The 26705-nt window shown below is 57.8% G+C and overlaps 2 protein-coding genes across 2 annotated transcripts in view; both read right to left on the bottom strand.

Annotated features, from left to right (window-relative positions):
* Window positions 1-26705, bottom strand: part of GAA (alpha glucosidase) — a 164696-nt gene that overhangs the window by 78663 nt on the left and 59328 nt on the right. The gene's annotated exons all lie outside the window — the stretch shown is intronic.
* RNF213 (ring finger protein 213) overlaps window positions 1-26705 on the bottom strand; it is a 68812-nt gene that overhangs the window by 34286 nt on the left and 7821 nt on the right. The window contains exons 6-26 of the mRNA XM_058675702.1: window positions 26422-26544; window positions 25944-26107; window positions 24370-24522; window positions 23764-23960; window positions 22461-22744; window positions 21260-21519; window positions 20489-20686; window positions 17111-17333; window positions 16873-16928; window positions 16033-16186; window positions 14044-14211; window positions 13226-13315; window positions 11830-11952; window positions 9362-9542; window positions 7579-7752; window positions 6471-6620; window positions 3679-4295; window positions 2969-3134; window positions 2006-2223; window positions 614-754; window positions 353-517 (exon numbers count right to left, since the gene is read on the bottom strand). Coding sequence (XP_058531685.1) covers window positions 353-517; window positions 614-754; window positions 2006-2223; window positions 2969-3134; window positions 3679-4295; window positions 6471-6620; window positions 7579-7752; window positions 9362-9542; window positions 11830-11952; window positions 13226-13315; window positions 14044-14211; window positions 16033-16186; window positions 16873-16928; window positions 17111-17333; window positions 20489-20686; window positions 21260-21519; window positions 22461-22744; window positions 23764-23960; window positions 24370-24522; window positions 25944-26107; window positions 26422-26544 — 4005 coding nt within the window. The remainder of the gene's footprint in view (window positions 1-352; window positions 518-613; window positions 755-2005; window positions 2224-2968; window positions 3135-3678; window positions 4296-6470; window positions 6621-7578; window positions 7753-9361; window positions 9543-11829; window positions 11953-13225; window positions 13316-14043; window positions 14212-16032; window positions 16187-16872; window positions 16929-17110; window positions 17334-20488; window positions 20687-21259; window positions 21520-22460; window positions 22745-23763; window positions 23961-24369; window positions 24523-25943; window positions 26108-26421; window positions 26545-26705) is intronic.

Consider the following 26705-nt stretch of genomic DNA (forward strand, 5'->3'; position numbering starts at 1 on the left):
AACAAGGTACAGAAAGAAGAGACGTTGACTGCGAGGGCCAGACAGAATGGTGGGGGGTACCGGTAGAATGGGGGACACAGTGGCAGCAGGCTGAGGGCCACGCTCACCCCAGGCTGGCCACCGCCAGCAGCGGGCACTGGTTGTCGACTCAGAGAAGGAGGAAAGCAAGCCAACATCCCTCCTGGGGCCTGTACTCCAGGTCCTGTCCTGGCTGATGGGGGGGCGTTGCGACCCCTTGGGGCTCCATCTCCAGGGGCTTGATGGCTGTGCCATTCTCTCTAGGAGACCCCAAATGCAGCCCCTCGCCCTGTCAGGCAGCTGGGCATGAGGGGCCCAGCCCAGCGACCCCCACCTCTGAAAATCTCTCCACTTCAGAGTTGCTTTGCTCCTTCTGGCCCGACAGCAGCATTAGCTTGTTGAGCAGCTCCTGCAGCTCGTCCAGGCTGTAGCTGCGCTCCCTGTCGGGGTCGCCGGGGGCCTCTGGCAGCAGCAGGCGGAGCACCGTGTCGGGGGAAGTCTGTGGAAGGCAGTGTGAGGGGAAGCAAGTGACCTTGAGGACGGCTGTCCCCCCTCCCTCCCTCCCGCTGGGTGCTGAGAACCGGGGACACCTCACCTTCTCACCCTCAGTGGGAGCCTGGATCATGTAGATGCCGCGGCTGTTGATGGCCGTGGCCAGAGACAGTGAGGACAGCTCCACAGACCCGTGGCTCTCCTTCACCGTCTTCAGCCACTCCAGGTTCCTGGCAGAATCGTACTGTCGGGGCGACAGAGGCACACTGGGGCCCAGGTGGAGAGGACTGTCCGCCTCCCCTTCCTCCTGCAGCCCTGCACCCCACCCCCAGCGCCACGGCCCTCACCTTCCCCAGGGCACAGGCTGCAGCAGGTGCCAGGCCTGTGTGTGCCCGGGACCTGACACCAGGCTGGACACACACCAGCGTGTGGCACATGGCAGGGGTTCTCGTGCTCATGGATGTAGACGGGTAACCACAGCTTGGCTGCCCAGGCAGAGCCATTGCTCTGCAGGGACTAGGCTGGCTCTGCAGGGCTGTGGAGCCCTGGCTCTCAAGGACACTTAGTGGTCCTGGGGACAAGCAGGACAATGGGGAAAACCTCCTCTACAGGTGATGAAGCAAACCTTTCCTTCAGTGTCCTGGGGCCAGACCTGGCTCCTGGGTAGTTACACGATGCCGTGGGCTCGGCCCTGGCACAGAGACCTGCTTACCCTGAAAAGGGCTTCCGAGGCGGCAAAACACAGCATCAATCAGGGAAAAGGACAAAAACTAAAGCAAGAGTTGGGCCGGCCCAGTGGGGCAGCATGCTACTCCAGCTCTGGCCCTGGGAGAGCTGGAAGAAACTCCTGTCATTCCTTTCAAGTGAAAGAAATCCATTGGTACATCCCAAGAAAACTGCTGGGCCCATGTTGGCCTGTTCCCTCTGAGCCTGTCTCTGCAGGCATGTCTTCCAGGGTGCCAAGCTGTTTATACAGCTCTGTATGTTTTTCTACACTTGATCTTAGTCAAAAGGCCGAGAAGCGATTCTACGGCCTTCTCTACCACGAGCTAGAACATGCACAGCCTGCCTGGGACACTCCGGTCCTAAGCAGCCATCCTTCGCAGTGGCTACACGGCGCGCCGGGGGCGGGGCTCCTGCAGCCCCCAGGCCGAGGCTGCCACGCGGCTCAGCTGACCCTGCCTCCAGATTAGAGCAGACTGACCAGCTGCGGCCTGGGTTGCCTCCGCTGGTGCCAGCATCCAATAGTAACATCAGTTCAAGTCCTGGCTGCTCCACTTCCCAGCCAGCTCCTTGCTGACGGCCTGGGAAGGCAGCAAGGTGTGCCAAGCCCCTGGCCTCTGCACCCACATGGGCGACCTGGAGGAAACTCTTGACCTTAGATTGGCCTCACTCTGTTTCAGCCAGCAGATGGAAGACCTCCGTCTCCTCTCTCAGAACTACATTCTGCCTTTCAAATAAAAAAACCTAAGTCCTTAAAAGAAAAGAGACGCACCAGCTTCTGGGGCAGGTGCTGGTCATTGTCAAGGGCCTTCCAGAGTTCCTGCAGGTGTTCCATGAACGTCTGGAAGCCGGCCGTGGTGTCCAGCTTATAGAGCAAGGCCGCGTAGCCCTGCACAGCGTCGTGGAAGCAGGCCACTCGGTCCACATCCAGGTCGTTCTCCCCGGCCGAGATGGAAGCCAGGTCCACGAACACCTTCAGCTCATTGACGTCTTGAGAAGGAAGAAGAGGAGGCGGATTTGGGGTGTCTCCCTGTCAGCCCGAGATTCAAACTTGGGGTGTCTTCCTATGTGAAGCTGGAGATGGGCAGTGAAGGGGCTGGCAGGATGCCATCCACTCTCTGGTTTCGGTAAGAACCAGGGCACCACCCCTGCTGCCCCTCGGTCCCACGCCAGCCCAGACCCTGGTCCACGTCTGCACACCTTCCTCCAGTCCTCACAGCAGCACAACATACACACAATAGCATGGCAACACCAAACTAAGAAACAGCTGTGATCATCCTGGGGCTAATTACAACTCAAAGGACACGGTCAAGGGGGACCAGAGACCACGGCTAGGGGCAGCCAAGCTCCCCAGGGGAGAGGGACCAGCACATGCCATCACCCCCACCCTGGCACTGCCACCTGCTCCCATCCTTTCCACCTGCGGGGAAGCCTCAGAACTGCCAAGGCCATTGAGCCCCAGCTGGGGAGGACACATGCCCTCCCGAGGACATTGCCAGGCGGTCCCCACCTCGCCTGGTCCCTTGGTCATCTCAACCGGAAGCCAAAGCTAAGGGGCAAAGGGAAGAGACTGAAGCCAGAGTACGGAAAATCCCCTGCCAACGTAATTCCCACCAGCAGCCCAGGAGCCGGACGCTCCACATCCCTCTGGTGCCCTCAGCACAGCCTGTGCCCAAAGGGGGCCCTCCTATAGGCTGGGCACCACATGGTGGGCCAGGAAGACCTCCAGGTTCACCTGCCAGGGCGTCCCGGAGCCAGCCGATGAACTCGCGGCACAGGCCCAGCTGCCTGAGGCAGCAGCAGCGCGGCTCGCTGATGTCCTGCAGCAGCCGCTTCGCCTCGATGAGCTGTGTGTTGATCCGGTCCAGCTTCTCGTGGCGGAAGTTGTCAAAGTCATCCGTCTACGAGACAAGGCTCTGCTGTGGCCCAGTGGGCATGCGCTGGCCTCCAGGACGGTCCCATCTCCCTTGCTGACCCCCTGCCCCCACTCCCCCACCCTGTCAGCTAAGCACATTGCTCAGACTTTAAAATGCACTCCTGCAGCCCCCATCGAGGGGCAGTGGCTAAGTCACTACTTGCCAGTTCAAGTCCCACCTACTCCATTTCTGATCCAGCCCCCTGTTACTGAAGGGTACAACCCAAGCCCTCGGGCCACGCCACCATGTGGGAGACCCGGGTGGCTGTAACTTGACCCAGCCATGGATGTGGTGGGCATCTGGGGAGGGAACTAGTGGATGAGAGAGCTCTGCCTGTCTTTGTAACTCTATCACTCCAATATATATATGTACATATACATGCCTGACCCACTAAGTACCAGCCACATTAGTCACACATCAAGGCAGAAACAAAGACCTGGGACAGCCCACCTCAGGGACAACCTGAAGGGGGCCGCCAGGTCCCCCGCTCCTCAGGAGGCCTGCCACGGGCTTCCTAGCAACGACTTACAAAGTTCAATAACGTGCGAAGGACACCGAAATCGCCGGTCAGGCCCAGACTCTCTTTGACCCGCATGATCTCCCTGGCCGCGCCGGCGGCCTGGTGCAGGCTGTGGTACTCCTCGATCTGACTGATGCGCTTGTAGATCCAATGCTTCTTGGGCCGCCTGACCACTCTGCACATGGTCTGGAGCTCTAGGACCAGCTCACCAGACTTGTTCACAAAGTCCTTGAACATGACATCCACTTCTGCCAGGGTGATGGCTCCTGACTCCAGGTTCATGTAAAGCCTAAGAAACTTCCCGTAGCATGGAAGGTAGAGCTGAGTGTGGGCCTCATCCAGGGTCACCACTGGCATTCCAGGCTCGTCCCTGGCACTGCCCAGTGGCTCTGAGGCCTGCAGAGGCCAGGCCAGGGACCGCGCGGCTTCTTCCCAGCAGAGCTGGAAGACATGGCTGTCCTTCAGCCGGTCGATGGCCTCAGCCATGTCCCGGTCCTGGGGACACAGGCAGTAGTGTGTGTTCCAGTCCTCGTCCGAGGAGGTGGACAGGCGCACGGTCACAGCTGTGTTCAGGCTTTTGTGGCTGAGGTCATCCAAGTGCCGCACAGCAATCTCTCCAAAATCCACTGCGGAAAGGAGGAGGTGTCGGAAGCCGCGCCGGCACCCAGCTCCCCTCTCTACGGACAGAAACCCTAGCTGGGGCCAGGTTTCTGCACAAGCATTAAGACACCCAAGTCCTCCCCGGAGTGCCCAAATTCAACATCTGGCTCCACTCCCAACTCTGACTTCCTTCCAACTCTGACTTCCGTAGTGATGGCCCAAGCACCTGGGTCCTCAACACCCAAGTGGGAGACCAGCAATGAATTGGGAATGATGGGAGTTCTGTCTCTACTTCTAAAACACAAATAAGAGGGCTATCGTGGTGGCTCAGAAAGCTAATCATCCACCTGCAAGTGTGGACATCCCATAAGGGCACCATTTTGTGCCCCAGCTGCTGCGCTTCCCATCCAGCTCCCTGCTTGTGGCCTAGGAGAGTAGAGGACAGCCCAAAGCCTTGGAGCCCTGCACCTGCATGGGAGACATAGAAAAAGTTCCTGGCTCTTGGCTTCAGCCTGGTCCATCCTTGGCTGTTGTCATCTGGGGAGTGAACCAGTAGATGGGAAATTTTGGTCTCTTTCTCTCTGTCTGCAACTCTGGCTTTCAAATCGTAATAACAAACAAACACGTCTTCATCGAAAATAGTGCCCAGAGGAGGCAGCTGTGGTGCGGATCAGGCAGCTGCCGGAGAGGCCTGCATGCCGCCTCACAGCGCCTGGGTTCTGATTCCAACTGCCTGCTATTGTCCCGCTAGAGAGCAGCTGGGGAGGACCCAAGCGCTCCTGGGGAAGCCTGGACTGAGACCCGGGTTGAGGCTTCAGCCTGGCCCAAGCGCGGGAATCCTGGGCCTTCGGAGAGCTCACGAGGGGCCGGCAGCCCCCACGCTCTGCCTTTCAAATGCATTTATTTTAAGTGTATGGAAAATGTAAATGATGAAAAATTATGTGTGGATTTCAAAATATGTCGACACCCCAAAAATAAGCCCATCTTGTCCATTCCTGTTCCCCAAGTATTCCTGTGTTTGCACGAGTGAGCCTTCTCCGAGGAGGGCATCATGAGAGGGCAGGCTGTGTGCACAGGGCGCAGAGTGCAACAGTAAAGCTGTAAGCCTCGGCTTCCACAGTGGGAAGTCCACAGGCGAGGCTGCTGTGCAATTCCAGGGCAGTCTGCAAGCACAAACGCCTGCCACAGTAATCCACGCGCGGCAAGCCTCGCTCTAACCCTGCCCTCTCAGGCTCTCCGCGAGAGGTGCATGGGCACACTCACATGACGCAGTCCCGGGCCTGCTCACACTCCCGCCTCCCTGGCACCCTGAGAGGCAGCAGGTGATGGCTCAGGGACTTGGGTGTTGTCAGTTACGGAGGAAACGTGGACAGGGCTCCTGGCTCCTGGCTTCGACCTCGCCCAACCCTAGCCTTTGCTGGCATTTGAGTGAACCAGCAAGTGGAATGTTACTGTCTGCTTATCCCTCTGTCTGCATTTTAAATAAACTAACATTAAAAAGACAAAAAAGGGGCCCGACGGCATGGCCTAGCAGTTAAAGTCCTTGCCTCGCACATGCCCCGGGATCCCATATGGGCGCCGGTTCTAATCCCGGCAGCCCCGCGTCCCATCCAGCTCGCTGCTTGTGGCCTGGGAAAGCAGTCGAAGACGGCTCAAAGCCTTGGGAACCTGCACCCATGTCGGAGACCTGGAGGAAGCTCCTGGCTCCTGGCTTCGGATCGGCTCAGCTCTGGCTGTTGCGGCTGCTTGTGGGGGTGAATCATTGGACAGAAGATCTTCCTCTCTATATGTATCTGACTTTGCAATATAAATAAATCTTTTAAAAAAGAAAGAGAAAAAAAGACTATGGAATTGCATCATAAAATAAAATTTAAAAAAAAAGAAAAAGAAAAATACCACCTTGGGGTTGGTATTGTGACGTAGCCAGTAAAGTGCCACTATGACGCAAGCGGCCATGCTAGTACTGGTCCGTGTCCCGTCTGCTCTGTTTCCGCCCCATCTCCCTGCTAACAGCCTGGAGAAGCACTGGGAAATGGCCCCTGCACCCACATGGGAGACTTGGCTGAAGCTCCTGGGCCCTGGCTTCAGCATCGCTCAGCTCTGGCCTCTGTGGATTCTTAGGGAGTGACCCAGCAGATGGAAGACATCTCTCTCTCTGTAAGCAGGAGTTGCAGATACATAAGTAAACAGAGAAGGCCTACCTCGCACCAGGTGCTTCACCCTCTCACACTGCTTCAGGAGGCTGTCCACGCGTCTCCGCTCGGCCTGCAGAAACTTCAGTTCCTCCTCCCTCCATTCCAGCAACTTCTCCATCTCATGATGGTCCTCTTGAGGGGAGGGACTTTTTTCCTCTGGAAAACAGCAGGAAGGTAGCTCAGCAAGTCAAGGCCAACAGAGCAAACCATCAGAAACCACTTTCCACTGTGCACATCTCCCGCTTAGCTCTGAACGGCACTGACTGCCCCGGCCCGCGGAGGGCTGGCAGGAGGGCCTGGGGCACCGTGACCCCTCAGTTAGATCATCGACCCCGTGCCCCATCCAGGACCCTGGCAAACAAGCTTGGAGTCCCTCTGCCAGGACTGTGCCCAGAATTACAGGTGACCCCCAGAACTTGCTGAGAAGAGCAGCTCCTTATAAGGGCTGCCACGGTCACCCCAAATACATACACATGTGCAGACATAAACAGTCACACCCAGACACACAGACACACACATACAGTCACATGCACAGACTTACACACACACAGCTACAACCACACGCAGAGACACACGCAGACACATGCATACAATACACATATAGGTATAAAAGACACACAGATGTACTCACACAGACACACACACAAGCACACACACAGTGGCCCCAGAGGCCCGTGACCCTCTGTGGCTGCCTCAGGGCAGGCCCATGTCCCGTGACCCCTCTGCGCCCGCTGCAGGGCAGGCCCATGCCCCGTGACCCCTCTGCGCCCGCTGCAGGGCAGGCCCATGCCCCGTGACCCCTCTGCGCCCACTGCAGGGCAGGCCCATGCCCCGTGACCCCTCTGAGCCCACTGCAGGGCAGGCCCATGTCCCGTGACCCTTCTGCGCCCGCTGCAGGGCAGGCCAATGTCCCGTGACCCCTCTGCGCCTGCTGCAGGGCAGGCCCATGTCCCGTGACCCCTCTGCGCCCGCTGCAGGGCAGGCCCATGTCCCGTGACCCCTCTGCGCCCGCTGCAGGGCAGGCCCATGCCCCGTGACCCCTCTGCGCCCGCTGCAGGGCAGGCCCATGCCCCGTGACCCCTCTGCGCCCACTGCAGGGCAGCCTGGCCCTTACTTAATCGCCAGATGTTCAGAAACTGGGTCCTGTGCTTCAGGACCATCTCCAGGTGCCTGATCAGAACGGTGCCCGACATGAGGTCAGCAGCAACTTTGGTGAGCACCAAGTTTGTGGTAGCCATCAGCTTCTTGCCCTCATCTGTCATGTTGTCTAGCAGCTTCTGGTCGGTTCCTATCAAAGGAGGAAAAAAGTCAAACCGCAGGTTCAGGCTGTTTGCCATTGCCTGCTTTCTTTCTTTCTTTTTTTTATTTTTAAAATATTTATTATTATTGGAAAGCCGGATATACAGAGAGGAGGAGAGACAGAGAGGAAGATCTTCCATGTGATGATTCACTCCCGAAGAGAGCCGCAATGGACCGGTGAGCGCCGATCCGAAGCCGGGAACCCGGAACCTCCTCTTCCAGGTCTCCCACGCGGGTGCAGGGTCCCAAGGCTTTGGGCTGTCCTCGACTGCTTTCCCAGGCCATAGGCAGGGAGCTGGATGGGAAGTGGAGCTGCCGGGATTAGAACCGGTGCCCATATGGGATCCTGGGGCGTTCAAGGCGAGGACTTTAGCCGCTAGGCCACGCTGCCGGGCCCATTGCCTGCTTTCTACACACCCTGCACAGCAGAGGGGATTTCCAGAGGTGTGGACATGTGCCTCAAGAACTGAAACAACTTCCTTTGTTCGTAGACCTGACACACAAAAAAGCAAAAATCAACCAGGAGAGAGTGTTTCCCTTGTAAAGGCAGAGCCAATCCAGGAGACCAGCACACCTCACCTCAGGGACACACAGCCTCACACCACACGGCCTCCCCTCACCTCAGGGACACACAGCCTCACACCACACGGCCTCCCCTCACCTCAGGGACACACAGCCTCACACCACACGGCCTCCCCTCACCTCAGGGACACACAGCCTCACACCACACGGCCTCCCCTCACCTCAGGGACACACAGCCTCACACCACACGGCCTCCCCTCTCCTCAGGGACACACAGCCTCACACCACACGGCCTCCCCTCACCTCAGGGTCACAGCACACAGCCTCACACCACACGGCCTCCCTTCACCTCAGGGACACACAGCCTCACACCACACGGCCTCCCCTCTCCTCAGGCACACACAGCGTCACACCACATACATGTCTCTTTTCACACTCCCCCACCTGGAACGTAAAGTGTTAAGTGCATCCTGGACACTGGAGGCCAGCGACATAGCCTTGGCAATCCTGCACAGCCCAGGGGAGCAGGGTCCCAGGCATGGGCCTTCTGCCTTTCACACCAAACTTTTATGTGAACTTTAGGGTCAGTTTAGATGGTAGAATTTTTTTCTATGCCTAGTTTAATCTCCAGTAATTTCTCTCTCGATGTTGTGCTTGTCTGCACCACTGGTAACAACGCCAGCTTTTGCTCTAACTGCAAAAGCCTAGAGTGCAGGCCAGGTTCCCTCTGTGAGCGATAAACAGACTAACACGTCGGAGGAATGAGCCACTGAACAGGGAGAAGGCAGAGGAAAACGCGACAGATGTTTCCATGAAACAGTCGTGGCAAAGACAGCCTGCTCCGCATGCTGACTACAGGGCCTTAAGGAGGACATTCAGAAAGCATGGCTTCAAACGCCACATGAGCAGGGTAGCTGGTATGCAGTAGGCACTCAGTGATACTGGCCTTCCTTGTAATGCAAGACAGCCCAGGACCCCCTGGGCTCCTCCAGCTAATCTGCCTCTCCCATTGAACATGAGGCTGTCCCCAGCAGGCGCCAGCCCCACAGCACTGTCCCAGAACCTCAGGGACACACCATACAACTTGCAGAGATGCGTCACGTCAGGTCCCGTCAGCAGGTGCTTCAAAATCTCATCAAAGTCGTCCACGGCCTTCCCATGGCATTTAGGCCAGGACTTGGTGATCACGGCAGACACCAGGGTGCCGAATCTCCTCAGGTCTTGACAGGAGAGTCCCTCGAGGATGCTGGTCTGAGACTGGGGGAGACAACAGAAAGAGGAAGGAGTCCCTGCTTCGCAGCACTCCTGAGGTCTATCGCAGAGTCGGCCAGAGCCTGAAGGGACAGCACAGGGAAACGCCACATCTTCCTTGGAGCGCATCTCATCATCCTTGCTGCCGACGGCGTCAGGGAATAGCACAGATGCGAAGGCACACACTCAAGGAAAAAACTCACATGCAGAAACACGCACACACGTACACACAGACGGGCACACAAGGAGACCTGGCAACTCCACTCCTAGTTAGATCCCCAACCTACAGAGACTAGCACCAAATGCTTGAAGCCAAAAGGGTCAGTCACCAGCCCGACTGTGGACAGGTGGGGTAAGAGCTCTCATCTGTGAGGACACACACACACACACTCCAGCAGGCTCAACGTCATCAGCCTGGTGTGAAAGGCCACACCCCACACGTCCCGTTGGCAGCACAGCACAACATACTGCCCCGAGACACAGCTGCAGAGCGGTGGCCGGGGCTGGCATGGACAGGACTGACAGCTTTGAGGCCTCTCTGAGGTGGGGACAAAGCCCACCGAGGTGGCTGCACGGGGTCTGTGGATAAACCCAGGCCCACGGAACTGTGACGTTCAGCGGAGAACAGGGCCAGCATTTGGTGTGCTCACCTGTCGGGGTCCGCGTGGTGGATGTGGGAGCCAGAAGGTGTAAAGAGCATTGTTTCATTGCGGCAGGGCCGCAAGGAACTTCCCGCTGCGGCAGGGATCCGGCGGGATATAGCTATGAGCACCTGAATGCAGCTCCGCTTCCCTTTGCATGGACACTGGACTTTCCTACTGAGTTTCCTGTAATCTATTTAGGCATTAACGTATAGTACATATATGCGAGCTTGGAAGCTGATGTTGCTGATACCGCTTTTAGCAAAAAGGTTTCTCACTATTGCTGCTATGCTGATGGGGTGTTCCCCCATTGACCATATGCTAATCAAGGGTGTTCTGTCCCCAGGTGGTGGGAACCTGTGTTTAGGGCCTTTTCTCTACCATTGACCATATGCTAATCAAGGGTGCTAGTCTCCAGGTGTAGGGGAAACCCATTCTTTCCCTCTTTCTTTAATCTTTGGGTCCTGCCTTCTGTGACACATATCCTCCCTTAGCTGATTCAAGACTAGTTGTAGAATGAGGATTGTAGTGGGAGTGTGTTACTGATTGATAGGCGCCAGCATGGATAACATCCTGCCTTAGGTGAAACAAACGGCAGAATTGGCCTTTGTAACACCCACTTGACCATGACGTAGAAAGTCTGAGCCAGAGTTTGGCTGATTCTGCTTAAATAAAGCGGACGGCATTATTGCAGGGTCCGCAATGATCATGGAATCCTAGTGGTCTGTCTCTTTCTTTCTTTGTGCTTCTTCCACGCACCCTTCGCGAGTTCCGGACTCGGCTGGAGCTGGACTCCGGCACTCACCTAGGACGCTCACATCCCTTCTTACAGTGCATGGGTTCGAATCCCTACTCTGCGCCTGACCCCAACTTCCTCCTAACATGCACTCTGGGAAGCAGTGGCAGGAATATGAGCAGGTGGATTCCTGCCAGCCTTGAGGGGAGACGAGGACAGAATTCTCAGCTCCTGGCTCCAGGCCTGCCTGGCCCAGCTCCAAGTACTGTGGTCAATTGTGGACTGACTCAGCAGACCGGAGCCTGTCTAAAGCCTCTCTTTCTTTCTCTCTCTTCTGTTTTGCAAACAATTAAGTCAATGTTTGACATACCAGCATCCCATACTGGAACACTGCTTAAGGCCGCACTACTCCACTTCTAACCCATCTCCCTGCTAATGACCTTGGAAAGCAGCAGAGACTGGTCTAAATGTTCGGCTCCCTGCACCCACGTGGGAGACCCGGCTAGAGCGCCAGACTTTGGTGTGGGTGAGTCTGGGCAGCCACTGCAGTCACTTGGACAGTCCATCAGCAGACGGACGCTCTCTCTGTTTTTCTGAACCTCTGCCTTTCAAATAAATGTAAATAAATAAATGTAAAAAAATGTAAATGAATAAATAAATGTAAAGAAAAAACCTTAGAAGATCTTTTGAGCCAAGGTAACACCAGAGTGGCTGTCAAGTCACATGACACCTAAAACTCCAGCAACAGGTACCTCAGGGTTGGGGGAGAAGCCAGGATCTCAGCACCCTACTCAAACAAGAAGCAAACACCACCTCCAGCTCCTGCGTCCGCACAGGGCCGCATCCAGGCCCCTCAGTAACAGCCCTGAGCTGCTGCACGCGAGTCCCAGCGTGGCCCGGGAGAGAGCTTGGTTACCTGGCAGGCTGAGCTCACGGCCTCAATGACACATTTCTCGAAGCGTTGGGCCACGCTGTCGCTGGGACCTGTGGTGTCCCAGCAGGCGCTACAGTAGGCGTAGATCTGGGTGCGGGGCCTCTCCTGCAACAGCGGAAGGAGTGAGACCTTCTGGGGGCTGCCTGCCTTTGTCACTCAACCACAATTTTCCCAGGTCCCCCATTCCTCCCCAGCCCACATCCTGAACCAGCAGAGCTCAGACACAAACAAGCACAGAAGCCAGGAAACCAGCGAAGTTTGAGAAATCAGGCTTTTTCCTGGCTTCTGATTGCCCAAAAAGAGCCACATAATAGTTCCATAGATTGCATAAAATCTAATCTGCTTACAGTCTGAATTCCAAATGAAGAGCATTTGTCTTCCCTGAGGTCTCGGTGTTTAAGGAGACCCAGGCAGGCTCTGTGTGGGGGAGGGAGTCACCCCACGCATCCTGGGCTTCTCCTGATGCAACTTTGAAACATGCTCGCAGGATCAAATCACGCGGGTTGGATCAGAGCGGCACACACTGAGGAGCTCACAGGCTAAGCCGCTGCCTGGGTGACCCACAGCCCACGTTAGAGCCCGAGCTCAACTCTCATGCAGCTTCCTGCCAAGATACCTACGAGGTAGCAATGACGTCACATTGCTGGGGCCCCTGCCACCCATGTGGGAGACCCAGATGCAGGTTCTGGCTCCTGGGTCCAACCCGGCCCCCAACTTGGCTGTTCCAGCCACTTGGAGAGTGAACAGGTGGATGAAGAATTGCCCTCCCTGACTGGGTGGGGCTTCTCCCTTTACCTCCTCCCCCCTTACCCCAGATATAGAAAAAAAATGGGCCCTGCTCAGTAGCTTCGTGACTAAAGCCTGCCTTGCACGCGCAAGGATCCCATATGCATCTCAGCTGCCCCACTTCCCATCCAGCTCCCTGCTTGTGGCCCAGGAAAGCAGCAGAGGACGGCCCAAAGCCTTGGGACCCTGCACCCACATGGGAGACCTGGAAGAGGCTCCTGGCTCATGACCCTGCACCCACATGGGAGACCTGGAAGAGGCTCCTGGCTCATGACCCTGCACCCATGTGGGAGACCCGAAAGAGCTCGTGGCTTCAGATCGGCTCAGCAACGGCCGTTGCGCTCACTTGGGGAATGAAACATTGGATGGAAGATCTTCCTCTCTGTCTCTCCTCCTCTCTGTATATCTGACTTTGTAATGAAAATAAAATAAATCTTAAAAAAAAAAACCCACAAATCTAAGATAAGGGAAGGGAAGGGGAGGGAGGAAGGAAGGAAAAGAAGAGGAGGGTGGGACAGGGGTGAGGAGGGGAGCCTCGCCCCCTCTCCGTCAGCTGCTGTCAACTCCTGCAAGCCCAGGGCAGCTGTCCCACCTGGCGCAGCCTTCCCTCCAGGTCTCCCAGCAGTGACTCCTTCCAGCCGAGCTCCGAGGGGAAGCTTATTTCCACCAGCCGTCTCCAGACCTGCAAAACCCGCACAAACGTGAGTCACTGAGCAACTTGGGCCACAGCAGCATCTCATGAGGGGAGGACAAAGCGTGCCCTCGTGGGCTCCACTGGCTGCCACCGCAGTAGCCCGGTCTGTAACTGTCTGCCTGCTGACTCGAATGTCAGACGGGGCCGAGCCAGGGACAGGCCCAGCACATAACGCGTGCTGCCTGCTTTCTGGAAAAGCTTCAAGGCCTTTCAAAACTCTTCTGATGCTGAGAACGTTCAAGAGTTTGGGCTGACTGTTTCGCAGACTTTCCACTGGCTTTGGCTCATGGCTTCTGCGGGATACGATCCCTGCCAAATTTCCTCGGCCAGACCCTGTCAGGTTGTGCAGCAGGCAGATGCATTTTTTCAATCTCTCCCAGCTGCCCTACCCAACACCTCAGCTACCTTCAGATGCAGCTTTATAAGAGCCCATGAGACCTGTTTGTGCCATGATCACCACAAGCACCATCGTCAACACCATCATAACCAACACTATTGCCAATACATCATCACCATCACCACCCTTACCACCTATAATAACACCATCACCATCAAACCAGTCACCAACACCATGACAACCAATACCACCAGCACCAGCACCAACACCATCACAGCTGACAACACTGTCACAACCACCATCAACACCATCGCCATCAATACTACCATCAGCCTCCACCCTCGAGCCCTGAGAGCTTGCCCGCTGCCCCACGGCTCACCTGGATCTCCCGCTCATAAGTGAACTGGACGCTGGACGAATGCAAGCTCTGCAGCATGCCCTCCACGAAGACGCCCTGGAGCCAGGCCCTGGTCGTGGTCAGCGTGATCCGGAAGTCAGCGATGCCTGAGCTCTTCCCTGCGGCTTCTTCCGGCCCCTCCGCCGAATCCTGCAGGAAGACAGGCATCCCTCGGGTGTTCACCCCTCCCCAAGGCCTCCTGTAGACACCACACAGGTCTTGTGGGAAGGCCGCTTGGATAAGTTCTTTCATTTGCCCAGAACGTTCCAGGCGGTTCATGGGGAGAAGGAGCAGCCGTGGCAGCCTCCATGAAAAGCCCGGGTAGGGACAGCCAAGTGGTCTCTGCCTTGGCAACAAGCAGCCGTCCAGGAGCAGCTGGACTTCGTCCAGGCAGCTGGCGAGTAGCCCCGGCCTATTGGTGGTGATGGTGGAATAGGCCCCGGCCATCCTCACCTCAGGAGGTATCCGCTTCACCCCACCCCACCCCCGCACCAACCTCCTTCCCCTGAGGCCCGAGGCCTCCGTCAAGAAGCGGACACAGCGCAGGTATCAAGGGTCCGGACCTGGTGGCCTCCCAGGTCCCAGGGAGAGGCCGCCCCCCACTGTGGCTGCGTGTGTGCTGCCCTGCCTAAGCCACTCAGGTCACAGGAGAGCCAAGATCATGAGATGTACACACATCACCCCTTCTGTGGTCTGGGCCATGGCCACGGCGACAGGCATCAAGCAGATGGCTCCTACCACAGGAGAGAACAACTGGACTTGGACAGACGACAGAGGCCCTAACCGGGGCAGTGGCGAGACGACAGAGCACGGGGTATTTTCAAGGCACACAAAAGGGGGTGCGAGGAAGAAGCTATCTGAAGAATGAGGAAACCCTGCTGGCAGACAGTGGGTCAGACGGCACAGGCAGTTCTCAACCAGGAGTGGAGCAGGCTGGACCAGCTGCCCCACTTCCCATCCAGCTCCCTGCTTGTGGCCCAGGAAAGCAGCAGAGGACAGCCCAACACCTTGGGCCCCTGCACCCACGTGTGAGAGCTGGAAGAGGCTCCGGGCTCCTGGCTTCAGATCAGCTCAGCTGCAGTGGTTGTGGCCACTTGGGGAGTAAACAAGTAGATGGAGGTTCTTTCTCTCTGTCTCTCCTTCTTTCTGTAAATCTGATCTGCCTTTCCAATAAAAATAAATCTTTAAAAAAATAAATAATAGTAAACAAGAAAACAGCATGGATGGGGTAGGTGCTGCGTGGTGCCCTGGCTACATCCCGGAAGGGGTCCCGCTCCCCGCTAACACCCCGGAAGGTGTCCTGCTCCCTGCTAACGCCCCAGAAGGGGTCCCGCTCCCTGCTAACACCCTGGAAAGGGTCCCGCTCCATTCTAATGCCCCGGAAGGGGTCCCACTCCCCACTAACACCCCTGGAAGGTGTCCAGCTTACCACTAACGTCCCCAGAAGGCCACACAAGGTGTTCAAGTCTTGGGTTCCCTGTCGCCCATGTGGGAGACCCAGATGGAGTTCCTGGACCCTGGCTGGTCCAGGCTCTGGCGGAGTGACCCAGCCAGAGGAAAATCTGTCACTCTTTCATGCTCTCGGCCTTCCAAAGGTAATGAAAACATCTAAACCTCAACATGAAAACACAGACATCCTAAATAGAAAACCTCGCCTTGCTTTCAGACTGAAGTGATAAGCCCGAGTGGATGGACGCTGCCCAGACAGGAAGCGGCAAGTGTCACACAGACCCAAGGGGACACCACAGTGAGCAAGGACAGCCAGACACAGAGGGTGCTCAAAGACACGCCGTCCTGGGACAGAAATCAGAACCGGGATCCCTGCAGGGGAGGGGAGGCGGAGGAGCGGGTCCAGAGGGCCTGATGGCATGTCGGCCGGAGTGAGCACACGGTGAGAGGCCCAGGCCCTGCCCACATCATCCAAATGCCCTGCCCCACGGCTCTGACAGCTCCCCGTGCCACCCCACTCACCGCTTGGGGCTGCAGGGCGAGAAGTGTACACACAGCCTCCGCCGACAAGGCCGGGATCTCGTAAAACTTCAGGCGCTTAATGCTGCTGCAGACAATCTCATGGAGCGTCACGCACAGGGCCCGGCAGGCCTGCAGCAGGCCTGCCTTCAGGATCCTGCCCCCAGACACCGAGAGAAGCTGTGGGATCAAGCCGGGAGGGCAGGGGGCGCCTCCACCCACACATGCCCCCAGACTCTCCCTGTCCAACGCCTGTAGCCCAGGTGACAAGGACGCAAAGTGCCCTGTTGCCACCTTTGCCTCAGAGCTGGGTCCCAGAGTGCAGCGCCAGGGTGCAAGGCCCCGCTGCACTCTCTCACACCACAGCCTTAAACGTGCATGCTGGAAGCAACGGGTGATGGTATAAATGCTTGGATCCCCCACCCCGGGGGGAGGACCCAGGCTGCACTCTGGACTCCTGGCTTGCGGCAACGCGGGGAGTGACCCAGCAGATGGAAGATCTCCATCCCTAAGCCCTTCCTTTACAATGAAAATTAAAAAAAAAAAGCATTTTAAACAAGCAAGCTGTAATATTCACAAGTGAATTCCCTGAACTTGGAGCCATGCCAGGAGGCGAGAAGAGGAGGAGGTGCCAGGCGCCCGGCTCCAGCCTGGCCCGGCCCTAGCTATGGCAGCCATCTGGGCAGTGAACCTGCAGATGTAACATCCCTGTCTCCCTGTTCTCTGACACTGTGCCTTTCAAACAAGCAGATGCAGCAACCTTCCAAACAGCCTGGATGGCTACCTGACTAGTTTGCAAAGAGACATGAAATACAGTTTGATGGACCCCGTGCTCCTACTCACGCAGTATGACAGATCTCCAGCAGGTGCAGCAGCGTTCTCAGAAGGCTGTTAATGTCCTAGGGCAGTGAAGGAGAGACAGGAAGCAGGGTTCAAACAGGACAGAATTTCTTGGCCAAAAAAGCACAAAACCATCAGCAAGCTTGAGTTCCCCCGCGCCTCTGTCCCTCCAGCTCCTGGGAAGGGGAGGCGCAATGGCTCCGTCCCATCAGCTGCTGAGCGCCCGCCATGGACCACGCACCTTCACTTTGGCATTCGACACTGGCCCAAGTCCTCGCAGCCGACAGGCAATTCCCTGGAGGCAGTCCAGGAGCCGAGCTGGACAGTCACTCAGGTGCTCGGCGAAGTTTTCCATGTAGTGGCCCAAGTGGCCCAGAGGCAGCAGACTGAACCAGGAGCGGAAGAGATATTCATCGAGGCACAGCAGGTGCTGGTTCTGATCCAGGAACTCAAGCAGCCGGCTCCTGTGGCACGGGGTACAAGGTGAGAGCAGCAGAGAGGTGGGCTTGGAGACCACCAGAGGGCCACGTGAAGGGACCCGAACGAGAGCGTCCTGCTCCAAGAAGTCAGTCATCAAACCACAAGCCTTGCGCGGCATCACAGAGACCCAGGCTACAAACCCAGAGTGGCAGGGCTGATGGCTGGGTGACGGGGCTCCTGGATCTCCTGAGAGACCTAGACTACTGGAGCCTGACTCCCGCCCTTGGCTGGGCCGCGGGGCTATGGATCAGCCCATGGGAGCTAGATCACGCTCCCTCTCTGTCTCACTGGCAAGTCCAATGCGAATCCACTCCCAGGTAGGCCCTAGGCGTCACTGGCAGGCAGGAAGCCCAACGGGGTGTGGGGTGGTGCCAGGGCTGCTGGAGGGGAATGAGGAGCCAGGATTTGAAGGAGACAGAGATATAGTCCATGAAGATGAGAAAGTTCTGGAGGGATCAACATCGTGGCTCAATGGGTGACGCTGCCACCTGCAGCCCTGGCATCTGGGATGAGCATCAGCAGTTCAAGACCCAGCTCCCTGCTCAAGCACCTTGGGCATCAGTGGAAGACGGCCCAAGTGCCTGAGGCTGCACCCACAGCACAAGCCCAGAAGTTCCCGGCTCCTGGTTCAGCCTGGCCCAGCCTCAGTGGCCATTTGGGGAATGAACCAGCAGATGGAAGATTTCTCTGTCTCTCTTTCTGTGCACATACATGCCCTCCTCTCTCGATGACTCCCACCTTTCAAATAAATAACTCCTGACCAAAAGCAGGCTGCGATGGTGCAGGAAGGCTGGGTGAGTGGGGGTCCTTACGGCGGCACTGACTCCGCTCCGTGGGAACCACGGATACAAGAGCCCAGCAGCTCTCCCGCCCTCTGCCTTTTCAAACCAACCAATGGTTTGAAACAACAATAACAAAATAAAAAATCGAGCAATTACATAGCCAATATAAGTTTGGCTTCCAACAGCAGTCAAGGACCAATAATGCAGCTATCTTTTGAAAAGTTTGCTTTGCTTTTATTGGAAAGGCGGAGGAATAGAGATCTAAGCATTGTTCCACTCCCCAAATGGCTACAACAGCCAGGAGCTCCAGCAGGTGTCCCGCGCGGACGCCGGGGGCCCACGCTGGAGCAACGCTGCTGCGTCCCAGGTGTGCAAGCAGGGGCCTGCCTCTACCCCTCCCAGGAACCCCAGCACAGGACGTGGGTGTCCCAAGCTGCACCCCAGGGAACTCCACGAGGGGGAACACATATCCCATTACAAAAACAGAAGTCGGTGTGGAGGGCGTGGGAGTAAAGTGGGTGCAAACCAGGGATGCCAGCCAACACCTAACAGGTGAGAAGCCAGGCCACACAGCTGGAACTGGCAGGGGTCTTGAAAACCATGGGAATTGTGATGCCATGTTTACCACTTAACCCCTTCCAGGTGTTCACGTCATGCGTGCCCTCTCATCCTTGGAGGGGCACTGCTTCCTCCTGGCTGCAGGGGACAGTGCCACGGTGCCCATGGGTGCGCAGGGGTACGCTCAAGTCCCTGGTGGGGTCTCATATCTGTGATCCACAGCAGAACCGCAGGGTCGTAGGGGAAGCATGACAGGAATTTCCTAACACAAGGTCACCCCCTTTCCCCACAGCTGGGCCCAGGGGACCCCCCTCCAATGCTGGCGGTGTGCAGTGTGTGTGTGAGCCCGGCCGTCCTAACAGGCTCGGAGGGATCTTGCACGGTTCTTTATTTCCCTGATGATTTGTCATGTTGACCACATGTATCTTTACAGAAATATGCAACTCAACTTCCATTTTTTGGACACCATGCATTTTTAACTGATCAGCTGCTTTCCAAACTTGTACCTCTCTAGGAGCGGCCCACTCACCTCAGAACAGAGCAGGTGCAGGGGCCGGCACTGCAGCCCGTGCGCTAGGGTAGCTCCTGCCACGCTGCCTGGGAAGGTAGCCGAGCACAGGCCAAGCGCATGGGCCCTGCCCCCCAACGTGGAGACCAGGAAGCAGCTCTGAGCCCCTAGCTCTGGCGTGGCCCAGCCCCAGTTATTGTTTGCATTTGGGGAGTGAAACCATGGATGGAAGATATTCCTCTCCAATTCTCTCTCTGTTTTTCCAAAAAACAAATTTTAAAAAATCACTATAAAATCACATGGCAATATATTTTTCTCACTATGAGGTTTTAAAGTTTTATTAATTTACTTACTTATTTAAAAGAGAGAAAAAGAGATGTTCCACCTGCTGTTTTGCTATCCACATGGCCACTGGCTGGAGCTGGCAGGGCTGAAGGCAGGTGCCTGGAGCTCCACCTGTGTGCTTTCCCACATGGCCGACGGCGCCCAAGCTCTTGGACCATCCGCCACTGTCACCCCAGCTCACTGTCAGGGAGCTGAACTGTAAGTGGAGCTGCTGGGACTCAAATCGGTGTTGACACGGGAAGCTGTGCGTATCAGGCATTGGCCCACAAGGCCCCCAAGTGGTCGCCATGACTTGGGAACACTCAGTGTGTAGATACGCACCTGCCCGGAGCCCATGCGTCTGCATTGCCCTGGTGATCATTTTCCTGTGATGAAGTGGAGGCTCTACTGTTTGGGTGTAAGGTCTAGATTCTGCCCTCTGCCTTGAGCCCACATCCTGCATGCACCCAGTCCCCGACCCAGCACGACCACCCGTAGGAATTTACCTCAAGAAAGTACCTGGGCAGAGATGAATGCTTATAAAAGCCTCCCTAACTGGCGGTGGCACTGTGGTATAGCAAGTTCTTGTCACAGCTACTCCGCCTCCCATCCAGCTCCCAGCTAACACCCCTGGGAAGCAGCTGGAGCTGGCCCGAGTGCTTGGGTCCTATAGCCATGTGACACACGAGGCATGGCTCTCATGGCCTCAGAAGCACCGGCCACACCAACCTGTCCCCAACTGGACGGAGCCAGAATTCCGGCCCCCTCAGTGCCAACAGTGGTGATCTTGGTGATCTCTGTGTCCCTTCCAGTTCCCGGGTACTTAAAGGTGGTCAAAGGTGTGCGAGACTCACTCGCTAGGACACAGGCACCCACATGCCATCAGCACCCCAACACCTCACTCGGAGAAGCCCAGTGGAAGAACCGGACCCAGGAGTCCCGCGTCTGCACATAACCCACTACTCACCCATTTGATGCTTTCTCCCGGAACTGTGAGTAGGAGATTCCCTCGAGGGCCGCCCAGCTGTCCTCAGACTGCCTGGCCCCGTCCCTCCTGGGTGGCGACAGGTCCATGAAATAGTGCAGCACGGGCAGGACGCCCAGGTAGTCGTCCACCTTGTCGTCCATGCACTTCCGGCACAGGTTGACCAAGGATGCCCGCCAGCTGCAAGGGCGGAGGAGCTACAGTGAGCTGACGGCCGCTGGGCTGTGTGAGACGGGTCCCTGCATTGCTGCCCGGGTGAGCAGCTTGCATGTGGCAGGCTGGGGGCTGCCTTCCCAACAGACCTGTGACCCCCATGTATACCCATTGCCCACACTAACCCTGCACCTGCGTGTCTCCCGCCCCACACCCTTCGCTGACCCCCACAATAACCCCACGCTGCACATCTCCTGGCTGCAGCCCCTCCGCTGGCTGTGCACATGCGTGAGACCGGCAGACACATACCCTAGCAGGTGCTTCGAGGCATGAAAGGCCCAGAAAGCAAATTCAGGTTCTGATCAAACACAGCCACAAGCAACCATGCACAACGACCCCAGTGGTTGGAGGTCTCCTCAACCAAGGCCACCCTGTGCCAGGATGCAGGCGGGCAGCAGGTGCATCAGACATGCTAGAAGAAGAGCTAGGGCAGCAGCCAGGGGGCTGGCACCCTACACAGTTCCAGCCTTTCCTTCGCGGGCTCAGCCACTCTGGGATGAACCAGCAGAGCCAGTCACGACAAAGGGCTCCGACAGGTACCTGTGCGAGGTGCCTTGGAAGAGGCCGAGGTCCTCGCGGATGGCATTGGGGGAATGGGCGCTGGGCACCAGCAGGCGGCACAGCAGGCTCAGGTCGCTTTGCGGCAGTGACATGTCCATCTTCTCCACGGCGAAGAGGACGAGCAGGCCCATCCTCAACCTGCTGCTCACGGGGCAGCTTTCAGGCACTTGGTCCCCACCTCTGCCATCCAGAAATGGTGCCATCCACATATTCAGACACTTCCACAGGTGCGTATTTACCTGGGCCCCGAGACAGGGAAGATACCAGCATGCTTGAGGGGCCGGCTGCCTCAGAGGACTGGGGTGCGTGACAGGGTCAGCCCACCCTCCCCTCAACCCGCCTGTTGCTCCAGGCCTTTTAGGCGGCAGGTGCAGCACCTGGCGCGGTGGGGACTGCACGGGGGGGGGTGCCCTGCCATCACCCAAGACGGTGCAGGTCTGCATGGCCCTGGCGGGGCGGGCAGGAAGGGGCAGTGAGCTGGTGTCCAGGACTCATGTCCACTCTGCCCGGGTCACGTGGGGCAGGTGCTGGGCAGGATTCGGGAGGGGGGAGGGAGGACGCAGGCTAGAAGACAGTTCCCAGCAAAGGGACCCCACAGGCCCGGTTGCCTGCTGGTTAAAGTCCTTGCCTTGCATGTGCCAAGATCCCATATGGGCACCAGCAGCTCCCCACCATGGCCTGGGAAAGCAGTCGAGGATGGCCCAAAGCTTTGGACCCTGCACCTGAGTGGGAGACCCAGAAGAAGCTCCTGGCTCCTGGCTTTGGATCAGTTCAGCTCTGTGGCATCCACTTGGGGAGTGAACCCCCTAGTGGCCATGTGATCCCAGAGCCTACTCAGCCAGTTGGGGACAGAAGTGAAAGCTTGGGGAGCGGGTGGCAGTGAGGCGGGAATGCCGGCCTTGGTTCTGACTCTGCTACTTTGGATCCGGCTCTTTGCAAATCACCCAAAAAGCAGCAGAAGCTGGCCCGGGTGCTGGGGCTCCTGCCACCTGTGTGAGACCAGGATGAAGCTGCAGCCCCCTGGCATCAGCCTGGGCCAGCTCTGACCATGGTTGCCATTTGGGGAAATGAACTAGCCACTGTCACTCTCTGCCTCTCTTTTCCTCCCTCTCTGTAACTCCACCTTCTGAATAAATAAATCAAATGCATTTTTTCAAAGCAGAAAGAAACAGCCTGGAACCTCGTGCACCTCATATTTCAGCTCCGTCCACTGCTGGGGCTTCCCCTCGTAAACCATGGGCACACGGACAACCGTGTAGAACTGTTGGAACTGGCTGAGGAAGCTGCTGAGGTTCACGGCGCTCCAGGCCTGCAGGACGCTGAAGATGCCATCTAGCATGATGCTGGCCGCCAGCTGCTTCCTCCGCACCAGGTCCTTCCGCGTGCTGTCCGTGAAGGCATCAATGAGTTTCTGAATCGTCCCTGGTGGCTTCATGCAGATGTTGTCATCATACTGGTGCCAGTCTAGGGGAAAGCCAGGCCCACACTGTCGCCACAACCCTCAGAGACCAGCAGAGGGGCCGGGGCACTGGGAGGGCAGGAGTGAATGTCACCAGGACTCAGCCAGAGTCACCCCTTCAGTGGCAGGGAGAGTCAAGGCCATGGGCACAGCATCCTGAGTCACCAGAGGGTGAACCCAGCCAGGCGAAGCATGCCAGGCTCCACACCATAGTCAAGTGCCAGGCACCTGCCACCCCATGGAAGATGGCACAGTTACAGCAGCTCACACGGAGCCCATCGGGGCAGGGTTGGACCTGCAATGGCTTCAAGGGCCAGGGACACACAGGATGAGGGTCCAGGAGCACCACCCCATCAGCAGATGACAAACACCATTGTCACGGCCAGAGGCAAGCAGCAGTGACCACCTGCCAAGCTCAGGCTGGCTGCCTGCCCAGCACAGTCCCACCTGGGGCTGCCTGGAGGCTGTGAAGGCCATCTGAAAATGTCTTCTCAAGGACACATCTCCCACCCCCTGTCAGACCCCAGCCTCCTGCTCCTTCAACATGTGTCCAGGCTGTAGGGTGCAGCGCAGAGCTGGGGATGGGGCACAGGATAATGCCAGGGATGAGCACAGAGTCATGGGGCAGGCACTGCCCAAGGGAGGCCTGGGAATGGTGGCACAGGGGTGGGTAGGGGGCACAGGACAATGCCAGGGATGGAACAGAGAGCCATGGGACAGGCACTGCCCGAAGAAGTCCTGGGGAACACAGAGGGTCCTCAAACTGCCCACATACCGAAAGACGAGGGAACAGGTGTGTGGGATGAAGGCCGGGGCTGCTGGGCCTGGGACATCTTGCTCCAGCACCAGCAGGACATCGTTGGGCAGGGTCAGTCCCAACGCTCGCCCCCGCCCCTTCTCCTACTCCGGGAATCTGCTAACTACTATCTCCCCTCCAGGTCCCAGCCCTGCACCCGAGGTGGCCTCGGGGCTCAGCCCGCTAACTCTGCAGGCTAGGGCTGGCCACCAGCGGGTCCGGGCTCACCTCCCGAGCCCACAAGGTCCGACTTCACGATCAGGCAGCGGTTCACGGGCTCGTCCTTCTGCTTCTTGTAGATGAATTCATACTGGTTGTCGCCCTGCTCGCAGTAGATGAAGTACTTGTACGGGATGGCCTTGTCCAGGTGCTGCCTGGACATGAGCAAGCTGCCCTCGACGAGGTACCCGGCCTCACCTAAGTCTCTGCGAACACAAGGGACGCCAGTCGGTGACTGCACCACCCTGGGGACACCCCAGTGCCCCACCACCCCCAGTGATTTCATCACCCCAGGCACATTCCAGTGAGCCCACCACCCCAGGGACACCCCAGTGCCCCACCACCCTGTGATCCTACCATCCCAGGGACACTGCTCAGTCACCCCCTACCCCACCCCAAAACCTTGAGTTCCTCTAGCATGTTCCCACATGCAGACCCAACACTGGAGACCAAGGCCAATGGGAAGGATGCTTCCAGAACACGACACAGTGCCTTGACAGGCCCAAGGGCCAAAGGGCCACATTGAAAATGACAGGAGATCTCCACGTGGCACGCGCCTTTCGCCGGGCCGTGCATTGCCAGGGGAGAGCTGCGTGCACGGGCCTGGGGACTCACTTGGTATAGTTCATCTCACACACATCGGACCACTTCTTTCCCAGCTCCTCTCCTCCTCTGACGAACACTTTATGGCAGCTGGGGTTGATACCGAAGTGTGGAGACACAATTGCGTGGAAGTACACCGTGACCCCCTCTCCGGGGCTCAGCGCCCTGCAGGGAGGCCAAGACAGAGACCGTCATCCAAGCCCGACCACGCGTGCACACAAACACACATGCCCCGGACGCCTGCCTGTCTCTCTTTCTTTCTTTCTAGATTTGTGTATTTTTATTGGAAATTCAGATTTACAGCAAGAAGGAGAGAGAAACATTTTCCATCGGCTGGTTCACTCCTCAAGTGGCCGCAATGGCCAGAGCTGAGCTGATCCAATCCGAAGCCAGGAGCTCTTCCAGGTCTCCCCCGCGGGTGCAGGGTCCCAAGGCTTTGGGCCGTCCTCAACTGCTTTCCCAGGCCACAGGCAGGGAGCTGGATGGGAAGCGTGGCCACCAGGAATAGGAACCGGCACCCATATGGGGACCGGTCGCATGCAAGGTGAGGACTTAAGCCGTGCCAGACCCTAAATCTGCACCTTTCAACCATAGGGGTTCCCACCCTGGACCCTGCGCCCGCGTGGAAGACCCAGAAGAGGTTCTTAGCTCCGGGTTTCAGCCTGGCCCAGTCCCAGCTATTGCAATCATTTGGGGAGTGAATCAGCAGATGAAAGCTCTCTCTGTATTCATTTGAAATGATAAGTAAGCCTTAGAAAGAAGCAGAGCTGCAGAGAGAACAGTCTTTTATCTGCTGCTTTATTCCCTGAAAGGCTGGAACAACCAGAGCTAGGCCGGGTCAAAGGCAGTGCTTCTCCCAGGTCTCCCGCACGGCTCAGGGCTTGGCCACGAGCTCTGCTGCCTTCACAGACCATGAGCGGGGAGCTGGGGCAGAAATGGAACAGCAGGACACAAAGCAGTGCCCACCTGGTATGCTGGCATTGCGGCTGGCAGCCTCACCTGCTGCCCTGCAGCATCAGCCTCCACACCGGCTTTGGACTCAAGGGATCACCAGAAAAGATGGGGACACATGCCTGTCCCCCCACCTCTTGGTCAGTTCCCGTCTCCCTCAAAGCAGGGCCCAGGCCCCTGGAGTTGTGTGGCCTTGCTTGGCCCCAGACCCTGACCCCGTCCTGCCCTCCCCTCCCGCCTGCCCAGGCCCACCTGGCCACAGCCCCTGACCCCGTCCTGCCCTCCCCTCCCGCCTGCCCAGGCCCACCTGGCCCCAGACCCTGACCCCGTCCTGCCCTCCCCTCCCGCCTGCCCAGGCCCACCTGGCCACAGCCCCTGACCCCGTCCTGCCCTCCCCTCCCGCCTGCCCAGGCCCACCTGGCCCCAGACCCTGACCCCGTCCTGCCCTCCGCTCCCGCCTGCCCAGGCCCACCTGGCCACAGCCCCCGACCCCGTCCTGCCCTCCGCTCCAGCTGCCCAGGCCCACCTGGCCACAGCCCCTGACCCCGTCCTGCCCTCCGCTCCCGCCTGCCCAGGCCCACCTGGCCACAGCCCCCGACCCCGTCCTGCCCTCCGCTCCAGCTGCCCAGGCCCACCTGGCCACAGTCTCTTGGCCCCTCGGTTTCTCGTTCTTTGGAGCAGCTGTGGAGCGCCTGCTGTTTCCTTCTGGCTTTCTGGGGACTTTTTCCGGCTCTGCCTTCTTGTTCGTATCTGCTTGCTCTCCATGAGCAGCTGTGCTCATGTCTTTGGATTCAGATTCCTGGAACAAGGAATAAAACCCCAACCCTAAAACCACACCTTCCTCTTTGCCCCTCAGAGTGGCTACAGCTCTTCCCTGCTGGAACCTTCCAGGACCTTCTGGTCTACCTGCCGTGGCCTCCCATCTGGTCAGCATCCCTCTCCAACCCTTCACCACTCCGAGGGGCAGCAGCTTCCTTGCTTCTCAGGCGAGGAGCCCACCATGCCTGATCTCGGGTATCCTACATGTGGCTGGAACACCCCCGTCCCCGGCCCATAGCTCCCTCTCCAGTCGCTGCTTGGCCCCCACACACTCTCAGGAAGGAGCCGCCCTACCTGGCAGGGCTTCTTAGAAGCAGGGGTACTGGCTGGCGGCTGCTTGCTTTTCTGGGCCTTGCCCTTCACTTCTTTGCCAGCGTCATTCCCTGGCACGGCGGGCTCAGCTGCAGCCTGCAGTGCCTGTGAGTAGGAGAAGCAAGCGTCAGGGCTGGCGCAGGCTGCAGAGTGAAGGCATCCGTGCCCCTCAGCCGCGAGCTTGGGGCCTGTCCTGGCAGGACCGCGGGTTCCAGCCACCCTGGTGGCAGCCCAGGATGGAGGACCTGGTGCTCGGCCTCCTCCTG

Source organism: Ochotona princeps, chromosome 17, assembly GCF_030435755.1.
Source record: "Ochotona princeps isolate mOchPri1 chromosome 17, mOchPri1.hap1, whole genome shotgun sequence".
Taxonomy (NCBI): domain Eukaryota; kingdom Metazoa; phylum Chordata; class Mammalia; order Lagomorpha; family Ochotonidae; genus Ochotona; species Ochotona princeps.